This window comes from Balaenoptera borealis (genome assembly GCF_965194805.1).
Source record: "Balaenoptera borealis genome assembly, chromosome: 2".
NCBI lineage: Eukaryota > Metazoa > Chordata > Mammalia > Artiodactyla > Balaenopteridae > Balaenoptera > Balaenoptera borealis.
The window spans coordinates 174,012,154-174,039,593 of record NC_138867.1 but is presented as its reverse complement, the minus strand read 5'-3'; the positions used below and the strand labels follow the sequence as shown (position 1 = coordinate 174,039,593).

General features: G+C 46.9%; 2 protein-coding genes across 10 annotated transcripts in view; one reads left to right on the top strand and one right to left on the bottom strand.

Annotated features, from left to right (window-relative positions):
• CALR3 (calreticulin 3) overlaps nt 1-4,798 on the bottom strand; it is a 30,834-nt gene extending 26,036 nt beyond the window's left edge. Inside the window, exons 1-3 of one of the 4 annotated variants that reach the window (XM_082383045.1) lie at nt 4,510-4,798; nt 4,252-4,300; nt 1,647-1,850 (exon numbers count right to left, since the gene is read on the bottom strand). In XM_082383045.1, coding sequence (XP_082239171.1) covers nt 1,647-1,850; nt 4,252-4,300; nt 4,510-4,515 — 259 coding nt within the window. In that variant the 5' untranslated portion in view covers nt 4,516-4,798. The other 3 variants (XM_082383044.1, XM_082383047.1, XM_082383046.1) reach the window with 3 other exon arrangements.
• A 23-nt stretch (nt 4,799-4,821) lies between these two features.
• The window catches only part of LOC309624677 (uncharacterized protein C19orf44), a 25,697-nt gene continuing 3,078 nt past the window's right edge, over nt 4,822-27,440 (top strand). For 2 of the 6 annotated variants that reach the window (XR_014242080.1, XM_082383035.1), the window contains exons 1-8: nt 4,826-4,944; nt 9,521-10,286; nt 11,680-12,001; nt 16,104-16,177; nt 21,133-21,550; nt 23,278-23,373; nt 24,775-24,941; nt 27,114-27,195. Coding sequence is in view for 5 of the 6 variants with exons in the window: in XM_082383035.1 (XP_082239161.1) it covers nt 9,522-10,286; nt 11,680-12,001; nt 16,104-16,177; nt 21,133-21,550; nt 23,278-23,373; nt 24,775-24,941; nt 27,114-27,185 (1,914 nt within the window). In the remaining variant the exon portion in view is untranslated. The other 4 variants (XM_082383033.1, XM_082383036.1, XM_082383034.1 and 1 more) reach the window with 4 other exon arrangements.

The window sequence follows — 27,440 nt, the reverse complement described above, 5'->3', positions numbered from 1 at the left end:
TTTATTCTTCTCATTTGAATGGGCCACACTTTCCTGTTTCTTTGTATACCTTGTGATTATTTGTTAAACACTGGACATATGAGTCTAATAATGGTAAGTCTGGAAATCGGATTCTCCTCCTTCCGCAGGGTTTGCTGTGTTGTTGTTGGTTTTTTGACTGATTGTTGAAGGCTGGCTCTGTACCAAGGGTCAGCCTGGGATGTAAACTTAAGGTTTTCTCAGGTCTTTTCTGAGTGTTTTCCTGTGTATGTGTGGTCATTTTCTAATTTTCCCTGCATATGTAGTTGTTTTTTAATGTCCTAGTCTTTAATGTCTAGCTTCCTAAAGGGGAAAAGGTGAAAAATGAAGGGTGGGAGGGAAGGGTTCTGGCCCTTTAAGTCTCCTGGAAATCATTTCAGCTGGAGGGGGAGAGGCTTACAACAATGGGGGGTGTGTTTAACAACAATGGCTGCCCATCTCTTTTTCTGCGCCTCTGCAATAAGAAGGGGCAATCAGCCATCAGAGTTCAGATCCTTGATATTTGGAGGACAGGGTCCTTTTTGCCTACCCTGGCTCCCGTAAAAGCTGCTCCAGGAACCTGGTGCACAGCTGTCTGTCTGCCATGTGGCTGGAGGTGGGAATGGGTAGGTACTACTGTGCTAAGAACTGAAATTCACCCAAATTGACCTCCCCAGTTTTCTACTGGAAGTTGCAATACTTCCACAGACTCCATAGTTCCCTGTTACGTAAGACAGATTCTGCCAGTGCAAGAATGTTGTCTTGTCTAGGTGGGGAGACAGATTCCTGGTGCTTCCTATTCCCCCATCTTCCCAGAATCCTCTTCATTCTTAAACGTTTTTGAATCCACACATTTCAGTTATGTCTAGTTCCTGCAGCCCAATGTGGTCCCTTCCCAATTCCAGCACAGATGTTAATCAATTACTCCTAGTGACAGGAGACATTTAATGTATTCCAGGGGTCAACGATCTCCTTTTTCTGTAAGGAGCCAGACAGTAAATATTTTTGGTTTTGTGAGCTATATACTCTCTGTCATGACCATTCAACTCTGCCACTGCTGCTTGAAAGCAGCCATAGACAAGATGTAAATGAACCGAGTGAGGCTGCATTCCAATAAGACTCCATTTGCGGACACTGAAATTTGAGTTTCATATTATTTTCATGGGTCAAAAGTATTGTCCTTCTTTTGATTTTTTTTAATCATCCAAAAATGTTAAAAAGCAGGAAGTTCCCTGGTTGCCTAGTGGTTAGGATTCTGGGCTTTCACTGCTGTGGCCCGGGTTCAATCCCTGGTCAGGGAACTGAGATCCTGCAAGCCATGCAGTGCAGCCAAAAAATTAAAAAAACCATTCTCAGTTCATGGGCCATAACAAACACAGGCTGTGGGCCGATTTGGGCCACGGCCAAGGTTTACTGACTCCTGAGGCTTTCAAAATACTTGGGGCTCCATTAATGTTGAATAAATAACTTCCTCCCAAGAACAAAAGAACGGTACAGTCGCCTTTTTTAATACTAATTAGGTTTAACAGTACTAGAAACCTTTAGTTAGATAAACTCAACACAACTTTAGCAAAGTCAGTCTAAGGATCCTACAGGTGGAAGGGTTTTCAAAATCACAAGAAATGGTTGTCCATACTATCTAAACTCACCAAACATAATATAGTACTGGGATTTTCCATTCAGGTTCTTCTGATCCACATCTGCAGGGAAGAGCTTAATGTAGCCCCCTCCACAGTCCATCTTCTGCTCATGTTTCACGGTGTACTGAATGATCAGAGTCTTCCCTTTATTGCTAAATGGTTTGAACCGTGCAGAGATGGCGTAGAATCGGCTATTTTGAGTGGTCTGCAGGCCTTTAAATAAAAAGTACACATGAAGGGTTAGGAATGACACTGCTCAGCAATGCAGGGAATTAAATGGTTGTCCTCCCCCACCCCTGATAATAAGCCTTCCAACCATTTATGTTGATCCTGCACCTATAGCACATTTGTACAATGATATACAATGGGCATATCACTAACAGGCTCTCTGCTGCCACAGAACTTCTATTTCACATACTCATGTACATGTTTTTGTACTTAATATACCACTGTTAGGTCTTAAGTTATAACTGACAAATATGCAATCTAATTATAGTTAAAAGATTAATTTTGCTTCCCTTCATTTTCCAAGGGGTGGGAATGTACAAGGAAGCTTTGTAACAGCTTGATTAGAAAATGGAACATTCTACTTCTTTTCCTTAATTCTTATTTTAAAACATCTATTTAAGAGACACAACGGCTGATGGAGGACACAGTGCTGATCTGGGGGAAAAAAAAGTGCTTCACTGCACTGGATGAGCTGGTCCTTGGGTGTCATCTGTGTGGTGGCTCTTTTTATGAAGATACCATCCTTTTGTCATCTGAATCTTCTTGTACTTTATAAGTTTAGCCGTTCACTTCAAGACCAAAAACCCCTTTTCAGTAGCCAAAAGGCTCTGTACCAATTCCTTATCTTATACTGGAGTATAAGACAAACCTGACAACAAGGACCTACTGTATAGCACAGGGAACTCTACTCAATATTTTGTAATAATCTATAAAAGAATGTGAAATATATATATAACTGAATCACTGTACTGTACACCTAAGACTAACATGATATTATAAATCAACTATACTTAAATTAAAAAAAAAAAAGACAAACCTGAAAACAGAGCTAGTCTTCTTATAACCTACCCTTCCTTGCAACATACTCTAGCCTCCATAACTGCCTATACTGAGAGCCATCATTAATGAACCTGGCATTTTGTGTCAGTATGTCTAAGACTGAACTCACGGTTGACTCCCCACTCCCAAACCTATCTCTCTCTCTCTCCTACATTCTTCCCCCACTCTTCCCTTTCTCAGGTGATCTGTAGCCCCTTCCCCTACCATCCAGGCAATTCCTAAGGCCATCTGACTCACCACCTCCCTCTGTGTCTCACCACACTCCTCAGCCACCACCATCACCTCTCACCCATCTCTGTCTGGTTAAATTCTATTGATCTTTCCATCCATGGCTTCTATGTTATGGTCCTGGGAGACCACAATGAAAGGGGTCAAATTAACTGGTATCCTCAGTGCCTTGCCTGTGTCTGCTCTCAGTAGACAAGTGCTGGAATGAATGAAACGCACAGAGTCTCAGGAAGGAAAAACATTGTGGGAAAAAACCAAATGACAACCCCGCTCCCTGGACAAGCTTCATAGACCACCTTGTTATTTTCACTCCATTTTTGCCATTACAGCCTGACAATTTGGAACAACGTGTATCCACAAAACAATGAGGGCAACACTGGAGTAACAGGGCCAAGATGGAAGTTGAGTGGAAGGTGGTGAAGAGGGAAATTTTTCATCTAAATCAGGGGTTGGCAAACTTTTTTCTGTTAAGGCCAGGGAATAAATGCTTTACACTTTGGGAGCCATTCCTTCTCCGTCCTAATTACTCATTTCTGCCTTTGCAGCCTGAAAGCAGCCATAGACTGTATGCAAATGAAGGAGCATGGCTGTGTTCCACTAACACTTTATTTATGGACCCTGAAATTTCAGGCATTTCATTGAATTTTGTGTAATTTTTATGCATCACAAAATACTATTCCCCTTTCTATTTTTCTCCAACAATTAAAAAACGTAGAGACCACTCTCAGCTAACTGGTTGTACAAAAAACAGGCAGTAGAGGAGCTGTAGTTTGCCTACCTTTGATCATCAGGAATGAGAAGCCAGAATAGAGGTTATTCTTGGTACTTGGAGACTACTGACTTGGTGGGGGGGGTAGGCCAGAAGGGAAGACTCTGGGGGTGGAGGTGGGCCCTGAAAACATTCCTATCTTGACCTCAGTGTGCAGTTGTAAACATTCATCCTATTGGACCCCCAAAGATCCGTGTGCTTGACGGCATATAACTTTTACTCTGTTTTTCTCTTTAACGTGAAAATAAAAAAGAGAAGTACCTTCTAAACTTTTTCCTTCTGTAGGGCAAGACCCTCGGCTCTCCAAACCCATTTGACTAGTGCTTGTAAAGAGGGGTTATCTTGGTCAAGAAAAGAGAGAGAAGACAAAAAGACCCTACCCATGCCTGTTTCCCGACCTGTGAAATGGGTGTTAGGGCTGTGCCACACCTACCTTGAAAGGTTGCTATGGGGGGTTTAACATTCAACTTGATTTTCTCACGATTCCTACACTAACCTTTGTCTTTCTCTTTATGACCATAAAATTTCCCGGACGAGAGTCTAAAATACCCAAATTGGGAGTCATTGGTGGACTGCACCCATCGGTTCCTCCAGCGCTCTGTTGGGGGGAAATAACACCGGTTAGGGCTGAAAACTGTTAATCTGGGTCGTGGGGAGAGTGATGGGGGCCCTCGAGGCTTCGAAGCTTCGAGGTTTTGCCACCACCGATTCCTCAGCGACAGGCGGGGCCGATGGCAACTCGGGCCATCCGTTGGGCATTGGGGTATGAGGGAGCTTAAGCCTCCGCCACGGGCGTAGCCCCTTCACCTCCATCTAGAAAGTCCTCCTGGAAGTAGACTGTTGCCAGCGCCAGCCGCAGCACACAGACTGCCCAGAGCGGGACACGAGCGTCGGCCATGGAGAGGGCGCGGCCACCTCTTCTCGTAACCGCCCCTTTGCGCACAGGAGTCTCCGCGGCGCGCCGGGCCCTTCCCGGAACTACTCCCGTCACGCCTCGCTATTGTGACCCGAGACACCATTGGGCCTTGACGCGCGGTGCACGCCGGGTCCCCCTTCAAACTACCATTCCCATGACGCCTCGCGATTGTGACATGGAGCGCTATTGGTCGTTGGGGCGCGGGGAGCACCGGGAGGTGTAGTCTCTTTCGCCCTGGCGCCGCTGGCGGGGTCAACGGTCCCCTCTGGCCCGAGAGTCCGGCCGAGAACGGTGGCGACCTCCGCGGAAGGACTTCGTGGGAGGAGGTTGGCGGGGTTGGCTGGGCGGTGGCCGGGCTTAATGCCCGGTCTCGGGAGAGGAGTTGCAGGGAAATGGGACGCGCTCCGGAGCTGGGCAGGTCGGGCGGCGGGAGAGCGGCCTAGCGCCTCATTTTCCCAGTCCGGGGCCCACTAGCGAGCGTGGTACGATGTGGGTCGCTCCAGGCCTGGGGGAAGAAAGAGCTCGATGGTCTGTGGGGCGACTGTGTTTTCAAATTTTGGTTTATTTGTTTTTAACAACTTCATTGATAATTCACTTACATACTATACAATTCACCCCTTCTAAGCGTACAATTCCCGTTATTTTTAGTAAATTTACCAAGTGGTGCAATCATCACTACTATCCAGCTTTAGAACTTGTCAGTCACCCCAAGTGTATCTCTCCTGCCCCTTTGCAGTCTATCTCTGCTACCACTCCCAGCCCCAGGCAACCACTGATGGGCTTTCTGAGTCTATAGATTTACCTTTTCTGAACAATCCTTATAACTGGCATTATACAGTGTGTGGTTTTTTGCATCATCTGGTATTTTCCCTTAGTATGGTGTGTTTGACGTATATGCGTGTTGTGTGTGTCATTATTTGTTCTTTTTTATTACTGAATAGTATCTCATTTATGGATGGACCTCAGTTCTCATCCATTCACTAGTTAATGGATATTTGGGTTGTTTCCACTTTTTGTCTATTATGAATAAGAACTATTATGAACATTTGCATACATTTCAGTTATCTTGGGCTTCACGGGAGTGGAATTGCTGGATCATATGGTAACGATGTTTAACTTTTTGAGGAACTACCAGACCGTTTTCCAGGTTGTCAGCTGCGTCATTTTATAGTCTCCTCCAAAGGGGTATGAAGGTTCCAATTTCTTCACACCCTCCGCCAACCATTTGTTATTTTCTGTAGTTTTGATTATAGCCACCCTCGTGGGTATGAAGTGGATCTTATAGTGGTTTTGATTTGAATTTCCCTCATGGCTGATGTTGAACATCTTTTCATGTGCTTATTGGCCATTTGTATATTTTTGTTTTGGTGAAATATCGGTTAACATCTTTTACCTATTGGTTTATTTTTAATTATGTGTTTTAAAAATACATCTATTTCTGAAACTAACACAATATTGTAAATCAACTGTACTTCAATAAAAATTTTTTAATTAAAAATATATATATTTTAGTTGTGGTAAAATGTACATAACATGAAATTTACCCTTTTAAACATTATTGATTTATTTTTAAAATTATCTTATTTTATCTTATTTATTTATTTTGGCTGCGCCGTGCAGCTTGTGGGATCTCAGCTCCTGGAGCAGGGATTGAACCTGGGCCATGGCAGTGAAAGCCTGGAATCCTAACCACTAGGCCACCAGAGAGAAATCCCTTTTTCTTAAAATTCTTTTTTAAAAAATTATTTATTTTATTTAATTTTTTTATTAAAAAAATTTTTTAAACCTAGGGAAACTTTCAGAAGAACTAGATGCCAGAAAACCTGGCCTGGTGGTCAGGCTTTTCCTCTGACCCACAGAGTGCCCTGGGCCTTGCCTACAAAAATACCCACAAAGATAGCTGTTGACGTTGTTCCAGTGCTTTCTACTTCCCCTTCACCATGTCCTTACAGCTAAAAGTTAGCCTGTTATGCAGGTAGTCCAAATACTGTCATTACTGCTATCTAAATTTTATTGTATGCTTATTCTATGCCCCACACTGAACATAGGAATCCTGTGAGGATAATAGTTATTATTCCCTTTTTACAGATGAGCAAGCTGAGGCACAGTGGTTAAGTAACTTGACCAGGGTCACTCACACTAGGAATTCTGCACTGTTTCTGTTGGGTGTGATTTTTGATTCATTGACTCCGGTGGTCAGGCCTGTGCTGGGCACTTTTAGTACAGAGGGTGGTTAAGATAGGGATGAGCAAGCAAGCACACTAGTCAGAGAAACAGACAGTAAAATAATAAAAATAATTCATTCTTGTACAGAATCTTAGGGGATGGGTTAAATGCATTGCACAAAATATTTGAACTCAGCTTTGAAAGGTATATAAGATGTAGGGTTGCCAGGTTTAACAAATCAAAATACTGGACACCCAGTTGAATTTCAGTTTCAGATAAACAACAGATGATTTTTTAGTATAAAAATATTTAGGGGCTCCCCTGGTGGTGCAGTGGTTAAGAATCCGCCTGCCAATGCAGGGGACACGGGTTCCAGCACTGGTCCGGGAAGATCCCACATGCCGTGGAGCAACAAAGCCCGTGTGCCACAACTACTGAGCCTGCACTCTAGAGCCCGAGAGCCACAACTACTGAGCCCGTGTGCCACAACTACTGAAGCCCGCATGCCTAGAGCCTGTGCTCCGCAACAAGAGAAGCCACCGCAGTGAGAAGCCCGCGCACCGCAGCAAAGAGTAGCCCCCACTCACCGCGACTAGAGAAAGCTGCACACAGCAACGAAGAACCAAAGCAGCCAAAAATAAATAAATAAAACAAATTTTAAAAAAATTTGGAACATTACCTTTTAGGATAAAAATATTTGGGTCATACTTATATGTTTTAAATTATTTGCTATTTATCTGAAATTCAAATAACTGGGTGTCCTGTATTTAGTCTGGCAATCCCAATAAGGTGGTTTTCCAAGTGGACAGAGGGGGGGGAAAAAAAAGGCTTTTTGGGGGTCTCACAGTACATTTTTTTTTTTTTTTAATTTATTTATTTATTTATTTATTTTTGGCTATGTTGGGTCTTCGTTTCTGAGCGAGGGCTTTCTCCAGTTGCGGCGAGCGGGGCCCACTCTTCATCGCGGTGCGCGAGCCTCTCACTGTCGCGGCCTCTCTTGTTGCGGAGCACAGGCTCCAGACGTGCAGGCTCAGTAGTTGTGGCTCACGGGCTTAGTTGCTCCGCGGCATGTGGGATCTTCCCAGACCAGGGCTCGAACCCGTGTCCCCTGCATTGGCAGGCAGATTCTCAACCACTGCGCCACCAGGGAAGCCCAGTACATTTTTTTAAATAAAAGTAACACATGGCCTTGCTAAAACATTCAAACAGTATGGAGCTGAGGCATGGTTCTGCATCTTTTCTTTTCTGCCTCACAGATCATTATGCTGGAGACATTATTATGCACACAGATCTCCCCATTCCTTTTTTTTTTTTTTAAATATTTATTTATTTATTTATTTTTTGGGCTGTGTTGGGTCTTCGTTTATGTGTGAGGGTTTCCTCTAGTTGCGGCAAGAGGGGGCCACTCTTCATCGCGGTGCGCCGGCCTCTCAGGCCTCTCGTTGTGGAGCACAGGCTCCAGACGCGCAGGCTCAGTAGTTGTGGCTCACGGGCCTAGTTGCTCCGCAGCATGTGGGATCTTCCCAGACCAGGGCTCGAGCCCGTGTCCCCTGCATTAGCAGGCAGATTCTCAACCACTGCGCCACCAGGGAAGCCCTCCCCCATTCCTTTTAACAGCTGCATAGTATTCCATTGTCTGCCTGTGCTTATCTGGACTTCATTGAGGCTGTATGGATGGGATCAGGATTCTGATGAGTACAAACGATGCTGCCAAGATATCCCTTGACCATACATCTCTATGGGCGTTGTAGGTAAATTCCCAGACGTGGAATTGTGGTGTCACAGGGTCTGTGCATTTCACATTTTCATTGCTGTTGCCAAGTTCCTCACTAAAGGGCCTGCAGCAAACACACACCCATGCCATATTTTTCCATTTTTTTAAGTCTTTAAAATCTTTTGAAACCTTGGTAAATCTTGGAGTGAATTGTTCATATTCCTTCAGGGGCACATGGGAACTCTGAGAATATGATGAAAACTCTGGCCCTTTTCCCCAGAAAACTGTACACCAGCACACACATACAACACATGGCCGACCTTTGGTGGGGGGGTCTGTGTCTGTCCATAGCCCCCTTCCCTGCTCCCAGGGCAGTAGTTCTCACACTGTAAGTAAAATAAGATTTCTGGGGAGCTCACTAAATATACAGATTGTGTTTCAACAGCTCTTTTTGAGAGAACTGAGGACACTTGGATAAAGGAGGAGACCAGACTTGGGGTGCAACTGGGTAATAGGACTCACTCGGAGTAGAGGTGGGGCAACTGGAGAGGCAGTGAAGCACTGTGGGAGCGAGTGGGACCTTTGGCCTTGGCCTGAGCTTTGAATTTGGCTCTGTTACTCGCTGGCCAGGTGACCTAAACTGTGGAGACCTTCATTTCCTTCCTCTTCTCTATGCAAGAGGCATGACAACGACCGAGTCTCAGTGTCAAGTGAGGATTAAATGAGATACTGTAGCTCTGAGCAGAGTGCCAGGCATTCTGCTGGGCCTGAGAAGCACTGGCTCTCGTCTTTAATATGTAACATGTCTCACTTAAGACCTGGCCTTGAACGGCATAGTTCAATGATAACATACCAGGTGTCTTATTATTTTCGTTGTCATCATCGGGCTTGAAGGGGAGGCTCTGGCCAGATGGCAAAGGGGGATGTGGCCTCTCCCAGGTGGTGGGAAGCATTGAGAGATTTGGATGTGCAGTCTGAACGTCAGGTATTCTTACTGTAAGTTTTCTTTCTTTACTCCCTAGAATGGCTTCAGTAAGAAAAAACAGCCGTCCCGTGCGTGATATCTTTGGCGACTTCAGTGCTATTTCCTTAGAAGATTCAAAGATGGAAGAAATCCAGAACTTGGAAATCAGTAGAAGTCTTACCAAAATAGCACCCGGTCCGAGCAGATTTCTAAAAAGAAACCAGACTATGGGTGGAAAACACACACTCCCGAAAGAGAATGCTTTCCTGGGGAGTGGGCCCTGGCTCTCTTCAGGTAGAGCTTCGACCACTGCCTCGAAGGTCAGGGCCAATGCTGCGCTCACAAAGCTGGCCCAGATAGAAACCAAGATCAGGACCCGGAAGGTGCAGATGGATCTGTCTGACGTGGAACCTGACCTGAAGACCTCTGAGGACCGGCTTCCTAGCAGAGCAGACGAAAATCCCCCCAGAAGGACGGTTGACCTTTCTTCACAGAACACAGACAAAACCTCCCAGAAACAGGCCCTTGAAATTCCTGTCCCTGAGAGTGACATGCCGAGTGGGAAGGTCAGTAGGTTTCTAAAGAAGAGAGAAGCACCTGTGGAAAAGATATCCCCTGAAGCACATGTTGGGAAAGAGAGGGATTTTCAAACACCCAAAGAGAAAAAACCTCCTAGAAGACTGGATCCTCCAGACAGTGATGAAGAGGAAATGAAAGAGTTGCTGGGAAGCTTGATGGAATCTTCTAGCGAAAAAGAAGCATCCACAAATCAGGGTTTCACCAGCCCCAAAGTCAGTGAGAAAGAACAAACAAAACTAGTCTCGGTAAGGTTTGCATGTATTTATTTTGTACTTGTATGTACTTTGCATTTGTACCTTTCTGTCATAGCACTAGAGACTTTTGAAGAGAGCCATCACCTGTAAACACTTCAGAAAGTGTTTGATGAGGAGAGGTTGGGTTTCAGCCAATCACGGGTACCCATTGCTGGTCTGCTCTGTAAGGGACAGGATTTGGGACACATCAGGCAGTTTTGCTCTATGTGGAGCCTCGTAACTGTATACACCCCAGGACAGCACTTTGTATGACTGATCCAACACCAGCTGTGATCACTGCCATTGGTGATCCATGCCTACTTGTTGGTTGTACCACACAGGAATCACTAACTTGGGAAGGCTGCATTTCCATTTTCCAACTGTTCAATGCCAATGAACAGTTCAGTGGCATTTAGTGCATTCATGATGTTGTGTAACCACCACCTCTGTCTAGTTCCAAAACATTTTCATCATGCCAAAAGGAGACCCTTACCCAGTAATCCCTCCCTGTTTCCCCCTCCCCCAGACCCTAACAACCACTAATCTGCTTTCTGTCTCTGTGGGTTTGCCTGTTCTAGACATCTCGTGTAATGGAATCATACAACCTGTGGCCTTTTGTGTCTGGTTTCTTTCCCTTAGCATGATGTTTACGAGGTTCACTCACATTGTAGCATGTGTCAGTGCTTCATTCCTTTCTATGGCTGAGTAATATTCCATTGTGTGGATGGACCACATTTTATTTATCCATTTGTCCATTGATGGACGTATGGGTTGTTTCTGCCTTTTGGGGATTGTGAATAGTGTACAAGTATCTGTTTGAGTCCCTGTTTTCAATTCTTTGGGTTTATACCTAGGAGTCGAACTCTTGGGTCTTGTAGTAATTCTGTGTGTAACTCATTGAGGAACAGAGAAACTGTTTCCCACAGTGACTGCACCGTTTTACATTCCCACCAGCAGTGTATGAGGGTTCCAATTTCTCCACATCCTCACCAACACTTGTTATTTTTTGGGTTTTTTTGTTTTTTTTTTGGTTATAGCCATCCTAGTTGGTGTGAAGTGATGGGAAGGCTGCATTTTAAGGGGAAAAATCTGCATATTGATTCTGACTCTGTTGAAGATCCATGTTCTCAGGGGCCTTAGTTTAGAAAATGTGTAATTAACAATATGTATTTGAAAGCAAAGTGATATTTCTGATTATTTGTGGAGTATTTCTAATCCCAGTATTATCTTGTCTAAATGTTGTACCTTGACTTCCAGAGATGAGGGGAAAGGAGAGAAAGGGGCAGAGAGGGATAACGATTTGATCACCAAGGACTCATGCTCTCCACCAGCCACGATGTCCGATGATAAGGACTTATGTAGCGTATGTTTGGTAATTTCCCTTCTTTTGTTTCTGCCAAAGTAGGATCAGGTCCCAAATCAACTGAGAGTCCTTTCGCTGCCCAGGAAGGATCTTTCCAGCTCAAAGCCATTTCCGACATCACGTCTGCCAACCTCACGGTCAGCAGATGGGACCCTTCGCAGTGCTGGCTCGAGAACTCGCTCCCCACAGATTCCCATTTCAGAGGACACAGCCTCCCACACGGCATCGCTTTCCATCCCCAGCGCCTTTCCGAAGTCTGTGCCCTCGACAATGGGGGATGGCAAGCTCTCGTCCTCCCTGAGAAGGAGTGAGGCTGGGCCTCAGGATGAGTCTCCCTCAGAAGCCGCCGATGAAAGTCTAAACGGTAACCCTCGTCCTTGCGCAGAGTTGTCACCCCGGGGCAGGAAGGGCGAGACCGCCTCTAGGGTCCCTGGCGTGGTGGTCCCAGGGTATTGTCTTGAGGGGTGCGAGTCACACCCTTGGCTTCCTGACCTTCTTTCCTAGTTGAGGGGCACGTCAGATTTTTTTGTTCTGTCTTTAAAGCCTTCTTCTGGTAACCCTACCCAATGACAGAGCAAAAACAGAAATCCTTCTAGAGCCTCGTGCAAGAGGACGGCAAGGCAGTTTTCCTTGTTGTAAAAGAGAAATTTGCTTCCTTTCCTTTTTAAATCCAGAAAAAGAAACCAATATCTAACCAGTCACAAACTTTTTTTTTTTTATAAATTTATTTATTTATTTTTGGCTGCGTTGGGTCTTCGTTGCTGCGCACAGCCTTTCTCTAGTTGCGGCGAGCGGGGGCTACTCTTCATTGTGGTGCGTGGGCTTCTCATTGTGGTGGCTTCTCTTGTTGCAGAGCACAGGCTCTAGGCATGCAGGCTTCAGTAGTTGTGGCTCGTGGGCTCTAGAGTGCAGGCTCAGTAGTTGTGGCGCACGGGCTTAGTTGCTCTGCGGCATGTGGGATCTTCCCCGACCAGGGCTCGAACCCGTGTCCCCTGCATTGGCAGGTGGATTCTTAACCACTGCGCCACCAGGGAAGTCCCTCATAAACATTTTTATTATTTCACCATCATTCAACGTGATTTTTATTTTAACATTGTATGTATTTAAGAAAGAGCAGAAAGAAAAAAGATGTGCAGCCAACATTGATTTCTCCCATCTGGGGTGCCTGATCATCAAATCCGAGTTAAATAACTGTGTCTCGAGCGCCTGCTGTGTGCCAGCACGTGCCAGGCGTCGTGGTGTCAGGAACAGGATGACAAACAAGCCAACTCGCCCCTGCCCCCAAGTGCCAGGGTGATCCACAGCCTGTGAATCAGTTGTAGGGGAGGAAAAATAGCTTTTTCCTTGTGTCCTTCTGGGTTCTTGGCTGGGGCTCTGTGACAAAGGACAGGTTAACAGGAGAAGAGCATTCAGGTATTAAATAAATATTTAATGTACGTTTTATGTGACACAGGAGCCTTCATAAGGAAATGGAAACCTGAAGAAACGGTCGCACCTTCTGCTACGTTTGATGGGGAGTAGAATAGTTATGGGAGAATGTGATAGACGGAAGGATATGAGCCAAGGGTAGTAGATGAGGGGAGATGTAGTCGGGGTTGCTCAGTGTCCCCCCCGTCTTGGACATAAGGATGCTCCTTTCCTCCAGGTAGAGGGAAGGCACATCTTCTTACCTGAGGGCCTTACGACCTGATTCAGCGGAGAAGGTTGGGGAGTCCTTGCAGCCCCTGCTGTGTCTCAGATTCCTGCAGGTCAAAATATTCAAGATGCCAAGGTACCACCACGTAGGGGGCAGGGAGGAGAAGCACGGCCAACAAGAGTCCCTGCCACGCGCCCCTGTGAGGGTTGGAGAAGGCAGCGAGACGGGCTCACGGATGTGAGGAAATCCCTTTGAGCCCCCTCAGGGGCCACCATCGGCCGGATGCCATTTGGCACCTCACTGATACGGTCTCGGATCTTCGGGCCCAAGGGGCTGGTGAGTGGGTGTCCACGCCAGCCTGGCAGGTGTGGGTGAGAAGGTGGGTGTAGCTGGCGGGGCAGGCGCCAGACCCAGGTTCCTGCCCTCCTGGGCTGCCCATCCAGGCTGCCCCTCAGTCCTCGCTGCTGGCCTGGAGGGCCCCCTCGGTGTCCAGACCCTGCCTTCCCTCATTCTGATGCAGCCTCAAGGGCGGCACGTAGCAGGGAGTGGTGAGTACCAGTCTGAGTTTGGGGTCCAGCATACCTGGGGTGGACATCCTTGCTCCACCTCTTTCTGGCCATGCGGTCTCAGGCTCTCTGTGCCGTGGTCTCCTCATCTGTAACGTGGGGCAGAGCTGTGTCCGTGAGCTCGTGCCTGTGGAGTGCCTCAGTGGGGCCTCCTGCTCAGTAAGCGTGTGTGTGTCCGGGTTGGCTGATGTGACAATAACGTTATTCCTCAGCCAGTGACAACACTGTTCCGGAGAGCTCGTCCACAGTCTCCCGCAGTGCCTTGGCCCGAGCCGGCTGGGATGGCTTAGTTCAGAGGCTTTGCCCATGAACGTGTCTCAGGACTTACGTGTCACGTGCATTGTGGTAACTGGCAGTGTTAGAGGAGCTCGGAGGGGGGGCGAGACCCTCACGCTAGAGTGATGAGCTGGGCTTTGATCTGGGTCTTATGCCGCCAGGCAGCCTGGTGTTTGGGGCTGCACTCAGCTGACCTTTGCAAAGAGAGTAGACGGCTCCGTCTTCCATCTCCTGCTCATCCCCAGCACTGTGCCACCTGCAGGAGGGCCCTGCTCCCGTCTGCTCCTGCTAACTGTCCCTGCCTGTTCCTAGAACCGGGGGTCTCATCCTGCCTCCGCAGGGAGACTCATCCCTCCAACCTAGCACGTGCCCTCCGTGGAAGCCTCTAGACACCTTAGGCCCCCCTCGAAGTGTCTGTTCAACTCAGCCATGATTGGATCATGTACCTGCTTGAGTTTTGAGGCCCCGCAGGGTGGACCCCCCGCCCTCTCCACCCCTAACTGCGTGCGCACGCGCGCACACGCACACACACAGCCTCTGTGCCTCGGGCCTGAAATGAGCCACGTGATGGAATCCCTGCCGATACTGGCAGCCCGTCGGCCTCCCCCGTCCTGGGGAGGAGTGGGCTCACATACTGATGGGGCAGAAACCTGCTGGGACACCCAAACTGCACAGAGCCTTCCTGCTCCTGAGTGACCTGCACCCAAGGCATCTGGGCGCTGGCGACTGGCCAGCTGGCACCACAGAATTAAGTGCCCTTAACTTGCTTTAAATGAGAACTTAGGACGAGGTGCTAGTCCCCCAGCAGAGGGCCCCCCTCTCCTACCTCAAGCACACGTGTCACTGGGCGTCCTTCCTTGCATCGTGATCGTCTCCTGTGTCTAGGCCAGGGGCTGAGAGGTCTGTGGTCTGTGTTTTGTTTGTTTGTTTTGCTTTGTTCTTTTGGCCCACTGCGCGTCCTGTGGGATCTTAGTTCCTTAGTTCCGCAACCAGGGATTGAACCCGGGCCCTCGGCAGTGAAAACGCAGAGTCCTAACAACTGGGAATTACCCCATCCTCTGTTTTTTTGTTGTTGTTTTGTTTTTTCTTTGCACTGGGTCCTGCAGATCCTGTGGCCAGACCTGGTGTCAGCTCCTCCTTCCCCAGCCAAATCTCCAACCACCTTGAGGTTATAACTCCCTCCTATCAGACCTCTGGGGTCCCTGCACACGTGTTCACAATACTTGGCTCTTCTTTCATTTAAAAAAATTTTTTTAAAATGTTTTATTTATTTATTTTTGGCTGTGTTGGGTCTTCATTGCTGCGTGCGGGCTTTCTTCTAGTTGCGATGAGCGGGGGCTACTCTTCGTTGTGGAGCGCGGGCTTCTCATTGGGGTGGCTTCTCTTGTTGCAGAGCACGGGCTCTAGGGCGCGTGGGTTTCAGTAGTTGTGGCTCGTGGGCTTAGTTGCTCCGTGGCATGTGAGATCTTCCTGGACCAGGGCTCGAACCCATGTCCCCTGCACTGGCAGGTGGATTCTTAACCAGTGCGCCACCAGGGAAGGCCAGTCGTCTGTTTTTATGAATAAAGTTTTTTTTTTTGGCCGCACTGCGCGGCATGTGGGATTTCAGTTCCCCGACCAGGGATCGAACCCACATCCCCTGCTTTGGAAGACCGGAGTCTTAACTGCAGAACCATGGGGGAAGTCCCTATAAATAACATTTTATTGGGACACAGCCATATCCATTTGTTTACACACGGTCCGTGGTGGCTTTCGAATCATGAGGGCAGAGCTGATCAATGGTGACAGAGGCAGACTAGCCCGAAAAGCCAAAAATATTTACGACCTAGCCCTTTAGAGAAAAAGCACTTGGACCCCTGGGCTCGCTTTCTGAGGACAGAGACCGCACGCCTTCTGCTCTTCCTGTCCCTAGCACTTAGCCCGGTGCCTACAACAGGATGGTAAACGCATGTGGAGTAAATATCGGCATGTTACATTTTTGATTACAGATTTGAGAATAAACATTTTATCCCTTGATGATCTGGCTCCAGCTGTCAGTGAGAAATCAGCCTTGGAACAGAAAGTAAGTACAATGAACTGATTTTTCGTTTTAGGCCTTTGGGTAGAACGGCTTGCAACCGTTATGCCTCATTTAGGTCAGTGGTTCTCACCTGGGGGCGATTGCTCCCCTAGGGGACACTTGGCAATGTCTGGCAACACTGTGGTCATGACTGGGGTGCAGGGTGCTACTGGCATCCAGTGGGTGGCAGTCCGGGATGTCCTGTGCCAGTGTCCCACAATGCATAGGATGGCCCCCGCTGCAAAGAATGTTCGTGTCTCAAATGTCAGCGTGCCATGGGTTGACACCCTGATTTAGGTAATAACAGGATAGAGCTATTTAACATATCAGAAGAGTAAAGCAGATCCCACTTCAGCTTCCCCAAAACAGTACCTGCACTAACCTGTACTTGTTGCATCGCCCCGTGGTGATTCTTTCTGTATTAGTAACCACCTCATTATCAACGCATGTTTTGATAATACATAATAATGGCACTTTAACAGATTTCACCCACGTGCCAGCTACACATGCTCACACCATCAGTGCTAAGTGCAGCAGCCTCGTGCTGAAGGGTTTCAAGAGTTCTGATCACAGAAACACAAGAGAAGGAAAAGACCTACAGAAACAAACCCAAAACAATTAAGAAAATGGTAAGAGGAACATACATATCGATAGTTACCTTAAATGTAAATGGATTAAATGCTCCAACCAAAAGACATAGACTGGCTGAATGGATACAAAAACAAGACCCATATATATGCTGTCTACAAGAGACCCACTTCAGACCTAGGGACACATACAGATTGAAAGTGAGGGGATGGAAAAAGATATTCCATGCAACTGGAAATCAAAAGAAAGTTGGAGTAGCAATTCTCATATCAGACAAAATTGACTTTGAAATAAAGACTATTACAAGAGACAAAGAAGGACACTACATAATGATCAAGGGATCAATCCAAGAAGAAAATATAACAATGGTAAATATTTATGCACCCAACATAAGGAGCACCTCAGTACCTAAGGCAAATGCTAACAGCCATAAAAGGGGAAATCGACAGTAACACAATAATAGTAGGGGACTTTAACACCCCACTTTCACCAATGGACAGATCATCCAAAATGAAAATAAATAAGGAAACACAAGCTTTAAATGACACATGGACTTAACTGATATTTATAGGACATTCCATCCAAAAACAACAGAATACACTTTCTTCTCAAGTGCTCATGGAACATTCTCCAAGATAGACCATATCTTGGGTAGCAAATCAAGCATTGGTAAATTCAAGAAAATTGCAATCATATCAAGTATCTTTTCCGACCACAACGCTATGAGACTAGATATCAATTACAAGAAAAAAACTGTAAAAAATACAAACACATGGAAGCTAAACAATACACTACTAAATAACCAAGAGATCACTGAAGAAATCAAAGAGGAAATCAAAAAATACTTGGAAACAAATGACAGTGATAACACGATGACACAAAACGTATGGGATGCAGAAAAAGCAGTTCTAAGAGGGAAGTTTATAGCAGTACAATCCTCAGGTAACCTCAGGAAACAAGAAAAATCTCAAATAAACAACCTAACCTTACACCTAAAGCAATTAGAGAAAGAAGAACAAAAAACCCCCAAAGTTAGCAGAAGGAAAGAAATCATAAAGATCAGATCAGAAATAAATGAAAAAGAAATGAAGGAAACGATAGCAAAGATCAATAAAACTAAAAGCTGGTTCTTTGAGAAGATAAACAAAATTGATAAACCATTAGCCAGACTCATCAAGAAAAAGAGGGAGAGGACTCAAATCAATAAAATTAGAAATGAAAAAGGACAAGTTAAAACACACACAGCAGAAATACAAAGGATCATGAGAGATTACTACAAGCAACTATATGCCAATAAAATGGACAACCTGGAAGAAATGGACAAATTCTTAGAAAAGTACAACCTTCCAAGACTGAACCAGGAAGAAATAGAAAATATAAACAGACCAGTCACAAACACTGAAATTGAGACTGTGATTAAAAATCTTCCAACAAACAAAAGCCCAGGACCAGGTGGCTTCACAGGAGAATTCTATCAAACATTTAGAGAAGAGCTAACACCTATCCTTCTCAAACTCTTCCAAAATATAACAGAGGGAGGAACACTCCCAAACTCATTCTACAAGGCCACCATCACCCTGATACGAAAACCAGACAAAGGTGTCACAAAAAAAGAAAACTACAGACCAATATCACTGATGAACATAGATGCAGATATCCTCAACAAAATACTAGCAAACAGAATCCAACAGCACATTAAAAGGATCATACACCACGATTAAGTGGGGTTTATCCCAGGAATGCAAGGATTCTTCAATATATGCAAATCAATCAATGTGATACACCATATTAACAAATTGAAGGATAAAAACCATATGATAATCTCAGTAGATGCAGAAAAAGCTTTTGACAAAATTCAACACCCATTTATGATAAAAACTCTCCAGAAGGTAGGCATAGATGGAACCTACCTCAACATAATATAGTCCATCCATGACAAACCCACAGCCAACATCATTCTCAGTGGTGAAAAACTGAAACCATTTCCTATAAGATCAGGAACAAGACAAGGTTGCCCACTCTCACCACTATTATTCAACATAGTTTTGGAAGTTTTAGCCACAGCAATCAGAGAAGAAAAAGAAATAAAGGGAATCCAAATCAGAAAAGAAGAAGTAAAGCTGTCACTGTTTGCAGACTTTACATAGAGAATCCTAAAGATGCTACCAGAAAACTACTAGAGCTAATCAATGAATTTGGTAGAGTAGCAGGATACAAAATTAATGTACAGAAATATCTTGCATTCCTATACACTAATGATGAAAAATCCGAAAGAGAAATTAAGGAAACACTCCCATTTACCATTGCAACAAAAAGAATAAAATACCTAGGAATAAACCTACCTAAGGAGACAAAAGACCTGTATGCAGAAAACAGTAAGACACTGATGAAAGAAATTAAAGATGATACAAACAGATGGAGAGATATACCATGTTCTTGGAATGGAAGAATCAACATTGTGAAAATGACTACCCAAAGCAATCTACAGATTCAATGCAATCCCTATCAAACTACCAATGGCATTTTTCACAGAACTAGAACAAAAAATTTCACAATTTGTATGGAAACACAAAAGACCCCGAATAGCCAAAGCAATCTTGAGAAAGAAAAACGGAGCTGGAGAATCAGGCTCCCTGACTTCAGACTATACTACAAAGCTACAGTCATCAAGACAGTATGGTACTGGCACAAAAACAGAAATATAGATCAATGGAACAGACAGCCCCAAGATAAACCCATGCACATATGGTCACCTTATCTTTGATAAAGGAGGCAAGAGTATACAATGGAGAAAAGACAGCCTCTTCAATAAGTGGTGCTGGGAAAACTGGACAGCTACACATAAAAGAATGAAATTAGAACACTTCTTAACACCATACACAAAAATAAACTCACAGTGGATTAAAGACCTAAATGTAAGGCCAGACACTATAAAAGTCTTAGAGGAAAACATAGGCAGAACACCCTATGATGTAAGTCACAGCAACATCCTTTTTGACCCACCTCCTAGAGAAATGGAAATAAAAACAAAAATAAACAAATGGGACCTAATGAAACTTAAAGGCTTTTGCAGAGCAATGGGAACCATAAACAAGATGAAAAGACAACCCTCAGAATGGGAGATAATATCTGCAAACGAAGCAACTGACAAAGGATTAATCTCCAAAATATACAAGCAGCTCATGCAGCTCAATATCAAAAAAACAAACAACCCAATCCAAAAATGGACAGAAGACCTAAATAGACATTTCTCCAAAGAAGATATACAGATTGCCAACAAACACATGAAAGGATGCTCAACATCACTAATCATTAGAGAAATGCAAATCAAAACTAGAATGAGGTATCACCTCACACCAGTCAGAATGGCCGTCATCAAAAAATCTACAAACAATAAATGCTGGAGAGGGTGTGGAGAAAAGGGAACCCTCTTGCACTGTTGGTGGGAATGTAAATTGATACAGCCACTGTGGAGAACAGTATGGAGGTTCCTTAATAAACTAAAAATAGAACTACCATATGACCCAGCAATCCCACTACTGGGCATATACCCTGAGAAAACCATAATTCAAAAAGAGTCATGTACACAATGTTCATTGCAGCACTATTTACAATAGCCAGGACATGGAAGCAATGTAAGCATCCATCGACAGATGGATGGATAAAGAAGATGTGGCACATATATACAATGGAATATTACTCAGCCATAAAAAGGAATGAAATTGAGTTATTTGTAGTGAGGTGGATGGACCTAGAGTCTGTCCTACAGAGTGAAGTAAGTCAGAAAGAGAAACACAAATACCGTATGCTAACACATATATATGGAATCTAAAAAAAAAATGGTTCTGATGAACCTAGGGGCAGGACAGGAATAAAGATGCAGATGTAGAGAATGGACTTGAGGACATGGGGAGAGGGAAGGGTCAGCTGAGAGTAGCTTTGACGTATACACTACCAAATGTAAAATAGATTTTACATTTATTTTACATTTATCCCTAGTGGGAAGCAGCCGCATAGCACAGGGAGATCAGCTCGGTGCTGTGTGACCCCCTAGCGGGGTGGGATAGGGAGGGTGGGAAGGAGATGCAAGAGGGAGGGGATATGGGGATATATGTATGCATATAGCTGATTCAATTTGTTATACAGCAGAAACTAACTCAACATTGTAAAGCAATTATACTCCAATAAAGATGTTTAAAAAAAAAAAAAGAGTTCTGCTCACGATACTCAGCCTGCCCAAATTTAGGAAGGACAGCGTGGACCCTCACCTGCTGGGCCCTTGGGGTGCCCTCAGTCTAACTCAGTGGTATTCCGAGCTTGTTGCTCATTCGAAAACACTTTCCAGTGACCTCTGCCTTCCTTTGTTTTAGAAAGAAGGTCAGGGGGAAAAAGCATCCAGCAAAAGCCCGTGGGCTGGGGCCCCCCGCTCTGGAAGCGAGATTTCTGAGTGTCTGAGCCAGCGGTCCGTCTCGTCCCCTGGACCCAAGGGCACTTCTAGCCTGGGGTCAAAGTCTCAGGAACCTACGGCCAGCACAGTGAGCTCGGCTTATTCGGAAGATTTTGAAAAATCCCCCAGTCCAACAGCATCTGAGTCGATGGCCCATTCTGAGGCGTCTCCTGACAGGACGCTGGCGACTCGGTCTGAATTTTCTGCAAGCCTGAAGACAGACCTTCCTCCACCAACTCCCAAGTCTCGGAAAAAGTGGGCCCGGGGTGTTACAAGAGTCATGGTGAAGGAGATGGCTGTGCAGACCCTCGATCCCGCCTTCACCTACCAGTGGGCTAAGGGTAAGCATGTTGGTTGGAGGAGGGAGGGGCAGGCCAGCGGCAGCGACAGGCAGGAACCCCGGGGCCAGGAGGTCTGGGTTGTCGTCATTAGTCAGCTGGGGGGACCTCAGCACCCTGTTTCCTCTCCCACAGAAGAGGGGGGCTCCTTGGGTACTCCCCACTGTCTTCCAAGCTCTAAAACACTGAAAGGTTTCAAACCAAAGACTAAGGCAGTGGTTCTCAGCTGGGGTGATCCTGGCCCCAGGGGACAGACATCGGCAAGGTCTGGGCGACGGGAAGTCTATGGGTGGAGGCCAGGGGTGCTGCTTAACATCCTGCAGTGGCCAGGACGGCCTGGCCAGAGAGTGACCCCGCCCCAAATGTCAGTGGTACGCAGGGTGCCAGGAACCGCCTTCCGGGACAGCCTGTCCTCAGGCACTTTGTGGGGCCCCAGCATGGGGCTCCAAGGGCTGCTGTGTCGCCCATCTGGCTGGTTGTCTGAACTTGCTGCGTTTGTCGGTGGATTCTCTTCTGGGGTGCAGCGGGCACTGCTCGTTGTTTCTCCTGTCCCCAGCATTGGTCTTGGCCCTTCCGGACGGAAAGGTCGCTTGCTTTTAGCGAGTCTCCTGCTCCCTTTTCTTGTCTAGACAACACCCGCAATACGGACAGAGCTTGTTGTTTCCAGACTGTGCGCTGGGGTGCGGTTCTCCCTTTGTCTGTTCATTTGGATTTGGGGAGCTTAGTCATACATCCGCCGGGACCTCACACCTGGCTGGGGGCGTGACTGTTCTGTTTCTCAGGGAGGAAGGTCAGTCAGACGAGCCAACTCAGATCGCTAGAAGGTGTTCAAGGGGATTTTAAACCCTGGTTCTGTGACTCAGAAACCTCTGTGTCCCTCTCCACGTCCTCCTGCTGCCTTTCTGACAGCCTAGCCTGTGGGCAGCAAATGTGCCCATTTTTGTTTCTCTTTTTGCAATTTAAAGCGATGGACACGGGGTGGGGGGAAGGGTAAGCTGGGACGAAGTGAGAGAGTGGCATGGACATATATACACTACCAAACGTAAAATAGATAGCTAGTGGGAAGCAGCCGCATAGCACAGGGAGATAGCTCGGTGCTTTGTGACCACCTAGAGGGGTGGGATAGGGAGGGTGGGAAGGAGACACACGAGGGAGGAGATATGGGGATATATGTATATGTATAGCTGATTCACTTCGTTATACAGCAGAAACTAACACACCATTGTGAAGCAATTATACTCCAATAAAGATGTTAAAAAAAAAAAAGTGAAAAATAAAAAATAAATAAAGAGATGCTTTCATAAAACATTGGTGGTGCTGATTTCCTAGACGCGGCCTGACTTTGAAAGGAGGGAGAAAAAAGGCAGCGTAAATCAACTGGCCAGTTAGAATCCAGGGAACATTCCGAAGCCCTCAAATAGCTGTGGAAGGAGGGCAGAGCCAGGGGAGGGCACGATGCCACAGTTGTCAGCCGCGCTGGGCTGTGGTGACCACTTCAGCCAGCACACCTGACTTATATATTGAACAGGGAGAACCTACCAGAAAGATGGAGGCAGGTTTGGGAAAATTTTAAAAGGGGGAACGGTTAAAAAAGCAAGGAGGGTGGCCATCACATTCAGAAAGAGAAAAGGACAGATTCATGTAGCTTATTTCAGCCTCATACCTGTTGATGAGAAAGTCATTGCTCTGAATCCTGCCCACTCACCTCTCCCCCTTTGTCCTTGGGACAGCGGCCGGCGTAGCGGCCATCGGACCAGCCCTGGGAGGTGCCTACATGGACCCCTCGCCCATCGCCAGCCACGTCGTCAGTGCGGACGCCATAGAAGGTAACAGCCCAGCTCACCTTGTGGGTCCCTTAGGTCGAGGACACCGATGTTGGACAGAACAGGAAGGCTACCAGGAACATACCTATGAGCCTTCCACCCCAACAGGGCCATCTTTATTTTGTGTGTTCCCTTCAGAGCCTTTCTGTCCAGAATCCATAGCTGTTTTCCTCTGGAAGACACTCAGCCAGTACTGAGCGGCCCAGCCCTGTGGACACGACACTTGCCTTCTTGCTGCGTGTGTGAGAGTCGTGGGGCCCTGGGGAAGGCCCAGCCCGGCCTTGGGCAAGAGGAAGACGCCAGCAGCCACCTTGGGAAACCCAGTCTGTGTCAGGTCCCACGGGGCTGCTGATGACTCACATGACACAAGCAAGGATCCGTCTAGAACCTGCTTTTTTCCCCCCATTTCCATTTTCTTAACATTTTTAGAAGATGAAGATATTAAGATATATTGGTTGCAATAAGTGAAATATTTATATCCTTAAAAAAAAATCTCCTGTTTTTAAACACAATATTAACCTCAAGGATTTTTCCATGTTACTGTGTAGTCTTAGTAATGATCATTTTTAACAGTTGCAGTTATTTTTTTTTAATTTTTAAACTTTAAAATTTTTAATCTTTTTATTTTTTGGCTGCGGTGGGTCTTTGTTGCTGAGCGGGGGGCTACTCTTTGTCGCGGTGCGCAGGCTTCTCATTGAGGTGGCTTCTCTTGTTGCGGAGCACAGGCTGTAGGCACGTGGGCTTTAGTAGTTGTGGCGTGCGGGCTCAGTAGTTGTGGCTCGCGGGCTCTAGAGCACAGGCTCAGTAGTTGTGGCGCACGGGCTTCGTTGCTCCGTGGCACGTGGGATCTTCCAGGACCAGGGCTCGCACCCATGTCCCCTGCATTGGCAGGCAGATTCTTAACCCCTGTGCCACCAGGGAAGCCCCGGTTGCAGTTATTTTTAATTGTACTTTTATTTAGTTAATTATTATATTTTAATTGCATTTTAAATTATTTTAATTATGTGTTTAAAAATTCATGGTGTAAAATTTACCCTCTTCCCCATTTTTAAGTGTACAGTTCAGGAGTGTTAGATTCGCACCGTGCGGTTGCAGTTTGGGGAGCCGTGTCACTGGCCTTCTTTCCTTGTGTTGGACGCCAAGGTTGAGGCTTCCGGTTCTGCCTGGAAGCTGAGCTGAGGGTGTGAGATCCACACAAAGTCAGCGAAGAGAGCGGTTCATTTACTACTGAGTAGAGAGAGGCACAGAATAGGCGAGGCCTTTGCTGCTTCCGAAGGTGGCAGCACCTGCAGAGAGCATCCTGACACAGTCCACGGTTGGGGGCTGCAGGGCCCTCGCGGGGAGCGGGACCGGCCAGGGGGATGGGGCCCCGGGGGCTGCCGACTGACACAGAACCTGGTGCAGCCCTGACAGCATACAGCCCGGCCGTGTTGGCGCTCAACGATGTGCTGAAGCAGCAGCTGAGCCTGACACAGCAGTTCATCGAGGCCAGCCGGCACCTGCATGCATCCCTCCTGCGCTCCCTGGACCAGGACTCATTCCATTACCACACCCTGGAGGAAACCAAAGAGGTGACCATGGTGCAGCTAACCCTTCCCGGGAAAGAGAGGGCAGGCGGCTTCCCACGCTCAGCCCGGGGTGGCGGGGATGCTGGGGGCCCAGCCACCTTCACCTTCAGTCCTCGTGTAAGGAGTCCTGTTCTCTCTTTGGCCATGACCAGGGCTGGTACGGGGCAGGGGCACTGAGAGCCAGCCGCAGCCCAGGCTCTGTGTGACCTCGGACCAAAGGTGACCTCCTCGGTGAGGGTTCTGTCCCTCTACCGACCGTTCCCGTGGGCCACCACAGGCAGGGCCCCTCTCCTCAGTCCCAAGGGCTAAGCTCAAGGGATGTCACACTCACCTCTATTTTTCCCTCCAAAATTTATTTTTTTGTCTGATTACAAAAAACATTGTATAAAAATTTTGTTGGAGATATGTAGCTTATAAAGTTCTCCATAATTTCAGAGATAACTATTACCAACTTGATATATATTCTTTAGATTTTTCCTATGTAAAATATAAACTGTTATGTACACGTACAATATTATATCTTACATATTTTATACTATGTATAAAATATATAGAAGAGGTATAGTATTCATATATAATAACATGATATATATATTTATTTACAGAAATGGCATCATACTATATGAGTTGTTCTGCATGGTGATTTTTATCATTTTATCTACAAATATTTCAGTATATATTTCTTAAAAATAAGGACTTTAAAAAAATAGTCACAATACCAGTATACCAAAACCAAATTGACTTTTTTTTTGTTTGTTTTGCTTGTGGGATCTTAGTTCCCTGACTAGGGATCAAACCCATGCCCTTGGCAGTGAAAGTGCAGAGTCCTAACCACTGGACAGCCAGGGAATTCCTGCAACATTCTTTTTTTTTTGGCTGCGTTGGGTCTTTGTTGCTGCGTGTTGGCTTTTCTCTGGTTGTGGCGCGCGGGGGCTACTCTTCATTGTGGTGTGCAGGCTTCTCATTGGGTGGCTTCTCTTGTTGCAGAGCACGGGCTCTAGGCACGCGGGCTTCAGTAGTTGTGGCTCGCGGGTTCTAGGGTGCAGGCTCAGTAGTTGTGGCGCACGGGCTTAGTTGCTCCACGGCATGTGGGATCTTCCCGGACCAGGGCTCGAACTCGTGTCCCCTGCATTGGCAGGCGGATTCTTAACCACTGCGCCACCAGGGAAGCCCTAAGTTTTCTTGGTATCATTAGATATCCAGTGTTCAGATTTCCACCCATCTCATAAAAGTTGTACTTTTTGTTCCTATTTTTTTCATCAGTGTCCAAAGTGGTACATCAAGATCGTTTGATGTCTTAATCTAGAGCAGTGGTTCTCAGCCCTGAGCAGCGTCAGACCCCCGAGGGCCTGACCACTGGGGTTGTGTTGGCAGCAGGGTGGGCCTAGCAGTGGGCGTTTCTCCTATGGGCCCATTGGGGACCCACTTTGAGAACCACTGCTCTAGAGGTCTTCCCCCCTCCCCCCCCCCTTTTGTTTCCTTGCAGTTTATTGGTTGGAAGAAAACAGGTTGTCCTGGGACTTCCCTGGCGGTCCAGTGGTTAAGACTCTGCGCTTCCAGTGCAGGGGGTGTGGGTTCGATCCCTGGCTGGGGAACAAAGATCCCACATGCTGCACGGTGTGGCCAAAAAAAAGAAAGAAAATAGGTTATCTGACAGTTTCCCACATTCTGGACTGGGGTGATTGCTCCCCAGTGGAGTCCTTTTAACTTGTTCCTCTGTTGGATGTGCATCAGTTGACTGGATGCAGGCTGAAGTGATCTGACTGCGTCACCTGCCTGCAGCCCACGTGTGGCTGCCTGCTCTCTGCTCCAGGCCCACACCCTGAGAGTGGCACCTAAGTCCTCCTCCCCAACCTGTGTCCTCTGCTCCAGGCCCACACCCTGAGAGTGGCACCTAAGTCCTCCTCCCCAACCTGTGTCCTCTGAGGGCACCCTGGGTAGCCCTGCCCCTCACCGCGGCCCCTCTTCCCTTCCAGGCTCAGTCAGGGCTCGCCCCTTGCAGGGTACCTGCCTGGAGGCTGCCTGGGTTCCCCTCTCCTCTTCTGTTCCAGTGCCACCTGGCATCCCTTCATTTTCCCTGTTAGCCCCTGGGGACAGGCACCGTCTCCAGGACCCAGAGCCTCAGCAGACTGAGGCAGCAGCGGTGATGGCTCCCCCGTGTCCTCTGCCCCACAGTACATCAGGCAACACAGGCCCACCCCGCTGACCATGGAGGAGGCCCTGGAGGAGGTGAAGAAGGAGCTGTGAACGCCGGGAGGTGAGATAGACTCATGGGTCTAAGGAGCTGGTCCCGTAAACCAGCCGTGACGCTCACACCTTAGTTCCCAGGGGACGTTCAGCGGTTGGGGGCAGGTGGCAGCCAGGACTCACCTGAGAGGAATGCCAGCTGCAGCCTTTTCTAGCTGAGTAGTTGAGCCCTCCCAGCCCCCATTTCCTCGGTGTGCGTGGCACCCGAGAGGACGTACCACAGGCCAGTGGAAATGGAACCCCAGGTGGAGCTGT